Source organism: Chelmon rostratus, chromosome 5 (genome assembly GCF_017976325.1).
Source record: "Chelmon rostratus isolate fCheRos1 chromosome 5, fCheRos1.pri, whole genome shotgun sequence".
Taxonomy (NCBI): domain Eukaryota; kingdom Metazoa; phylum Chordata; class Actinopteri; order Chaetodontiformes; family Chaetodontidae; genus Chelmon; species Chelmon rostratus.
Window position 1 is genome coordinate 9,573,738 of NC_055662.1, and position 6,852 is coordinate 9,580,589.

Below are 6,852 nucleotides of genomic sequence, written 5' to 3' on the forward strand. Positions count from 1 at the left end.
ATCCTGTTCACACCTACACCGGTTTTCACTTAGTTAGACTGATTAGACCAGGCATCTCAAACCGGTTCCATAAAGGTTTTCATTCCAACCCAGGAGGAGCACATCAGGCCGACCAATCAACATCAAGGGATCACTTAGTTATCAGCTGAAGACTGAGATCAGCTGATAAATTGATTCCAGCCAGGTGTGCTCCTCCTTGGTTGGAATGAAAACTTGCAGCCACGCGGCCCTTTATGGAACCGGTTTGAGATGCGTGGATTAGACCATGACTCATGCTTAGTCCACACGGATGTGGTTATTCATCAAAATGCAGTGACTCCGCCACCAATGTTGCTGGTTTCGGACGAAACCCAGTCACGAATTTCCGAATCCTATGGTGAAGGCGGGTCATGCTTTAATCATAGTAAGATTTGTAATTTAGTGGTCAGACCTCTGGTTGCAGGCAACTTACAGATAAAAGCTTTATTTCAGTCTTCTGATTGGCCAGCATGTTTTTTCCTTTTTTTTTAACGTAGAGGTGGAAAAATGCCATATTAAAAACAAAAATCCTGTGTACGTGTGCACTAGGCATTAGTGAACACAAGAAGAGGTTTAATCAGGCAGAACAAGTGAAAACACCTGTGCTGCTTGACCGCTGTATACAGGTGCTTCATCATAAATAGACAATAAACTATAACAAAGTGTTTAAAGTGTTTTGAAGTGTTAAGTGAAGGAATAGCTCTGTGAAATAAATAAATGAGAAATGTAACAGTTATTGGACACTATACAATTCTTGCCACATGAACAAACACACACAACAAAACATTTTGTCCGTGTGAACATCCACTTGTATATTTTCCACTGCATAAATGAATAATGTGGTATTTTAAGCACATTATAGTAAGTAAGTACACATATATACTCTATGTTCATCACTAGAGTTCAGTCTGGTGGAGATTTGGTTGTGCACAGATTTCTCAAAACTGGAATACAAACTGAACAAACTGAAAAAGTTCCCCGAATGGAAGCTTCTGAGTCAGGAAACACACTTTCTTCTCAAAAATCTAAAAGGATCCGCTTTATTCTATGTTTTTCTTACTAACAAATCCCATGAAAAGACCAAAACCAATGATGTGTTAGCCTGTACTTTCTGACTCCTCCACCTTGTCTGTAGCACTCAGCTTCAACTCCACTGGTTCCTGTTGAAGATGTAAATCTGAATGAAAGGAACACGTCATTATTAAAGAGTTTCAGTTACAAAAAAGTAATTTCCTAAAACAGCTGGTCACTGTAGTTTTTACCTAACATTACTCAAACAGGAGGAAATAGTGCATTTGTCAGGGACTATTGTCAGTGGTGGATTAATCCACATTTGGCACTGAGTATTTGGGCCAGCAGGACCGTGTTGAGGGATTGAGTCAAAATAAACTACTAATGAAGGAACATGTCACTCAGTTCAACAGTGGTGCTTATTGATGAGTTTTTAGTTGTTTTTCTGGGCAAGAGTGGATATCCATGGCACAGAGGAATAACATATATCTGGCTTTAACATGCACAGTACTTGTAGCTGGTTTTGGTCCACACATGGGATTTGTTGAAAATTAGACCAGACTCCCCCTTTAACAGACTCATTTAGCGTGAACAAATGGTTAGTTAGCTAGCCAACGAGGCAATAGCCCCACTAAGGAAATATTCTATTTGCGCTTGACCTTTGATTAGGATTTTTTCTTCCATTTCTGTTATCTTCTGAGGCAGCTGAATTCGCAAGATCACTGGATCACACAAGATCAAGCGAGCCAAGAATCCACCTTGTCAGGCTTATGTCCTTGTGGCTGAACCACAGTCGTTTGGAATCAGCGGCCTACAAGAACCTACTGGCAGCTATGGGCAGGCGTGATTTAGTTGTGTTGACAGTGAGAGAACCGACAATTTCTTCGAAAACAACAATGGCAGCTCCTAAAGTGGTTAGCGTAGTTCTGCTTTAGCATTAGTTACATCAGAACTACAGAGTAGTTCATCAGTGACAGAAGAGCAAAGAACGGCACTGAAGACTTTGGCAAGAACCCTACTATGTCACATGGTATTGACCTGATTGGTTAAAGTTAGCCTGTGATGGACAGATAGTTCATTCAGTCACCTGCCCAGTATTTTTGAAAGCGCCTGCCCTTTTCAAACAGCTTCCATGGATGACTTCCCAGATGCTTCTGTGTAACAAACCATCTGTCATGTCAGGTCACCATTTCTGTCTGGTTTGTAGTTCACTGAAACCAAAAATCTGAGTTAAATTCACTGACAAACGCTCAAATTGTAAATTGTCTTGTTCATAATTTGATACATATATATTGGTTAGCTCTGTTACTAACTAATCAACAAACGTCTAATCTAATTTTCTACTCAAATCCGACATAATGGTCACAGAGTGATCAGTCAAAAGTGACAAAAACGTTGTTTGTTCAAGTCCGTTTGTTCAAGTTCAGAAATGCGTTAAGCTGTTGCTCCAGAGCTGTGGAGATGTGTTACATCACCCAAAAGCCCTCAGTGTTGCAGTGTATCACTACAGCACAGTATTAATGCTGCACCCTCAGCACAACATAACATGTTAATTGAGCATGTTTGCACACAGTCAGTGCATTTTGTATAAATCGACCTTTCCTCTGGGCCAGCAGGGCAGCGTGCCTCCACCCTGCATGCTCCTAGACGTCGGTGCTGACGCTGTGGGTGACCACCTCCCTCATGGTGACGGAGCGGATGAGGTTGAGCTTCTGGTAGAAGCTAGCCAGGTCCATGGGCAGTTCCAGGTCCTGCTGCTGCACAGTCCTGTAGCTGATCCTGCGGCCGCCATTGCACAGCCTCTCCGGGTGCTGCAAGTAGAAGGGCAGCGAGCAGCGGGCGCAGGACGGGCAGAAGGCATGTGAGCGCTGGCACCTGCGTGGCGGCGGGTCGGGGGAGTAGCTGGCAGGCCCATTGGCTTCAGTGAGGAAGGTGGGTGGGTAGGTCTCCGGTTCGTCACCATAGTGATCTGGGCTCGGAGGCGTAGGGGGAGCGGACAGAGCCAGAGGGCGGGTCGGCGACATGGTGGCGAGCTCTGGTTCCTCCTCTTCCCCCTTCTCAGACTCCTCCCTCTTACAGCAGTAATACTTCAGTGGTCAATCACAGTAAGAGAGAACTACAGGTCAGAGTCACTGTAACACGTTAGGATGTTTTTTAATCTTATCACTGACTTACAAAGACAAGAAGTCAAGCAGGAGCTAATAATATGAAGCAAACTGAGCCCTTGTGAAGTGTTCTGTGATGTGTCTAAAGTTCTCAACCTTACCACGCTGAGCCTGTGACCTAGGTCAATATCTGTTGAACGGGTTGGCATTGAATTTGGTCAGTCATGGTCCCCAGAAGTTGAATCCCACTGGTTGTTCCCTTACCTCTATCCGATCCCATCATCTTTCCTCTATTGTCATCATGAGCTTGACATTAGTGGTTTTGAGTGAAATGTCTCAACAACTATTCGGTGTATTGTCATACTGTAAAATTTGGTACACACATTCATTCATGTTCCTCTCAGGATGGATAGTACCAACTTTGGGGGCTCTCTAATATTTGCTTCAGTGTCATCACCTGGTCAAAATTTCACTTACAGTACTTTGGTTTATGACTGAATATCTGCAAAACTAATGACACCCCCATCAGACACAGCTGTGCTTGTTGAACTGGGATGGGGAACATATTTGATGTTGTTAGCATGTTAGCATTTAGCTGAGAGTGTCACTGTGCCTAATGTAGACTCTTTAAGGTTTCAGTTAAATACTGAATTTGGATTATTTTCAGAATACCCATATAATACTCTATAATACTCTATAGTCCTCTTTTTGACCACAATGATGAAAACACGAGACATGAAACTATCATTACATATATTATGTTTTCAAATAAATGTAATTTCATAGTATCAGTAGAAGTTCAATACAGTCATGCAGATGAAATTCAGTTAAATAGTCAACGGTAAAATAGTCATACCTGCAACCTACATAAACACAGTACAGCGACAATGGTCAGTAAGATGACTGTAGCCAGAATTCCTCCTGCGATGACCACTGTCCCGGCTGACATTCGAAATCCTCTCCATCAACAGCCTGCAGGGAGGAGGAGGAGGAGGGGGACAAAATAAGGAGGAGGAACGTAGGATGAGTGAAAGTGAAAGGAAAAATGAGGAAGAGAAGCAAAATAAGATAAGGAGGGGACAAGAGACCAAGAAGAGATTAGGGGAAATGAAGCAAGAGGAGAGAAGAGTAAAGAGGAGGATGGGATGGAGAATAAAGAGGAAGTGAGTGAGAGGAAAGAGAAAGAGGAGGGCGAGAGAGACAGGTCAGTAAGGAGAGAGATAGAGGAGCAGATGGAAAGAAGGTAATAAGAGGAGGGGGAGGATGAAGAGTTAAGGAGGGAGTGAAGATGGAATAAGATCAGGGAGAGGGGAAGAGGAAAAAGACAATAAAGAGATGAGGGAAAAAGAGTACTGTGACAGACAGGAAAGGAGGAACGAGAACGAGACAAGCGAAGAAGTGAGAGGAAGATGAGAAACAAGGAGAGCGAAATGGGGGGAAGAAAGAAAACAAGGGAGAGAAAAGAAATGAAAGTAAAAGCGGAAAAAGGGAGGAAAACGTGAGAGAAGGAATGGACGGGCAAGGGGGAAAATGAAAGGTGGACAAAAAAGAGAGGAGGAGAAAGGTGTAGAAGGAGAAAAAAGAGCAGAAGAAAAGAGAGACAAGGTGTAAAGAGGAAGATGAGGAGGGCGTTACGAGGAGAAAGAGGAGGATAGAAGAGATAAAATGATGTTGCTATAAACTTTTACGACTCTACTGTGCAGCTCCAAAAGGTTTAAACTGGCTTCTCTTGCCAGCAGCCATTACTGAAAATACTGCTGATCAAGTTTTATCTTTTATCTGTTAGGACTCAGCGCTCAGTTTGGGCAGTAAATTAAGCCGTCACAGCGAGCCAAGAGCAAATATTAGCAGCTCTGATCTCCTTCCTCCTTCCTGGGATGTAAACTTCTTTCTTGCCCTGAACAAAACCTTCCAGGCGTTTTGCCATTTTGTTCTAACACTGCGTACTTTTGTCTGTCAATCAAAATATTTCCTTCTTTTTAGTCACAGAACTATTTCATTAAAGGAATAATTCAACTGGATCAAAAAAACTCTATTTTGCTCTCTGGCAGACAGTTAGGGGAGAAAATCAATACCGCTCTTGTCTGTACTGTAAATTCAAAGCTACAGCTACAGCTTAGCTTAGCACAAAGACTGGAAGCAAAGGAAAACAACATCCGACCAGCACCTCTACAGCTCACTGATTAGCATGTTATATCTTGTTTTCTTGTCTGCAGGAGACAAGGTGTGGAGTCACTCTGCTTCCTGCTTTGGTTCTGACAGACAGGGGTCATACTGGTTCTCACAGCCACTAGAGGATTTGAATAAATGACAGGTTGTCATCTGTCTTGTGAGGACAGTATCTAAAATGTTCCAGTGTAACCAATAGAAACGAAGAACCAAGTTCAGTTAAACTGGTATTTTCCTTTAAGGTGACGGCCATTGTCGGGGTTACAGTCAGTTTGTCTTCAAGCAACAAAGGCGGGAAAACAGTGACAACAGCTTGAGTGTTTGACTGAATCTCAAACCTCTTTTGCTAATCTCATCTGATGATTGGTTTTGTGGCAAGAGTAGTTACAATGAGTGTCCTTTTCTACGGTCTCTAAGCAGATTTATGGAAGATGCTGATATCCCTGAAAGGTGTCATTTCCACAGATACGTTCAGGATTGAATCATGCTCTTGTGTCCAGACTTGAATGAATTATGACTAGATAGAAGTTCAGAATAGTTAATCTCAAGAAAAAGAAAAACTCCAGACAGGCCTCGAGGTTCACAGACACTTCTAATGAGATTAAAATCTAAATAAGCCTCTAGTTTATGGTTAGCATTACATGGGCAAACTGCATTCCATTAAACATTTTCCACTGTTTATTGTAAGGCTGGGAGCTCCCAAATCAACCTAACAATTAAACGATGAGGCAGTCGACAGAGCGCAAAGCCAAACCACTCTCCACCCTGCCGAGCTGCAGCCTCCACGACTGTTTATGAAGGTTTATCTTTTGTCTTGCTACACATTATGGATAAATAAATGATGAGTGGCTACACCTTCACCAGTGCTGAATCAGCTCCGGCAAAAAGAGACGTGACCAGTGGATTTAAATGGGAACTACAACTATCAGCATTAAAACAATCCACATAGCATTTATTTGTCTCTTGAAATGTTTTTAGAAAAAATGTAAAAGGAAAAGGTGACACAAGGTCCTTCAGATTTCCTTTTTTCTTCAAGTGTTAATGAGGACAAGTCAAGAAGTCTGTTTCTAATCCTTGAAATTACATTAGTGAAAAAGAGAGACATTATGCATTTTAGTATTCAGTTTTCCTTCATGTTTTATGCAATAAATCTGGTCCCAAACCAGAATTAAGTGTGCATCAGCAAATGGAAAGAAAGTCAAAACACTGGAGGGACACAAGCAAAGGTTCCTCAACCTTGAATGTGATGACAGATGGAAATTTAACCGGTTCCCCCTGTAGGCTTCTGCACTGTTCTACTCAAATACAGTGGTAGAAATCACTCATCCCTAACGTTAGATTAGTGTTATGAATTTAAATGATGAATTTCTAATATTCAGCTTTCCCTCATGTTTTAAACAATAAATCAGGAACCAAAGCTCCTTTTAAAAGATGTGTGCTGATGAACACCGGCAGGCAGAGGCAGAGCGTCACATGAGAGGAGATGTGACTGAAGCGAAGCCATCATCCTCATCTCATTTCCTCGTTGCTTCCTGTGTGGGTGTGACGA

The 6,852-nt window shown here is 42.3% G+C and overlaps 1 protein-coding gene across 1 annotated transcript; it reads right to left on the bottom strand.

Moving 5' to 3' along the window:
• Positions 1-2,672: 2,672 nt before the first annotated feature.
• On the bottom strand, positions 2,673-4,083 carry LOC121607259 (protein FAM163B). The gene is made up of 2 exons (XM_041937984.1): positions 3,991-4,083; positions 2,673-3,116 (listed from the first exon to the last, which is right to left on the bottom strand). Exons 1-2 carry the CDS (start codon positions 4,081-4,083, stop codon positions 2,673-2,675), a joined length of 537 nt encoding a protein of 178 aa, XP_041793918.1.
• Positions 4,084-6,852: the final 2,769 nt, after the last annotated feature.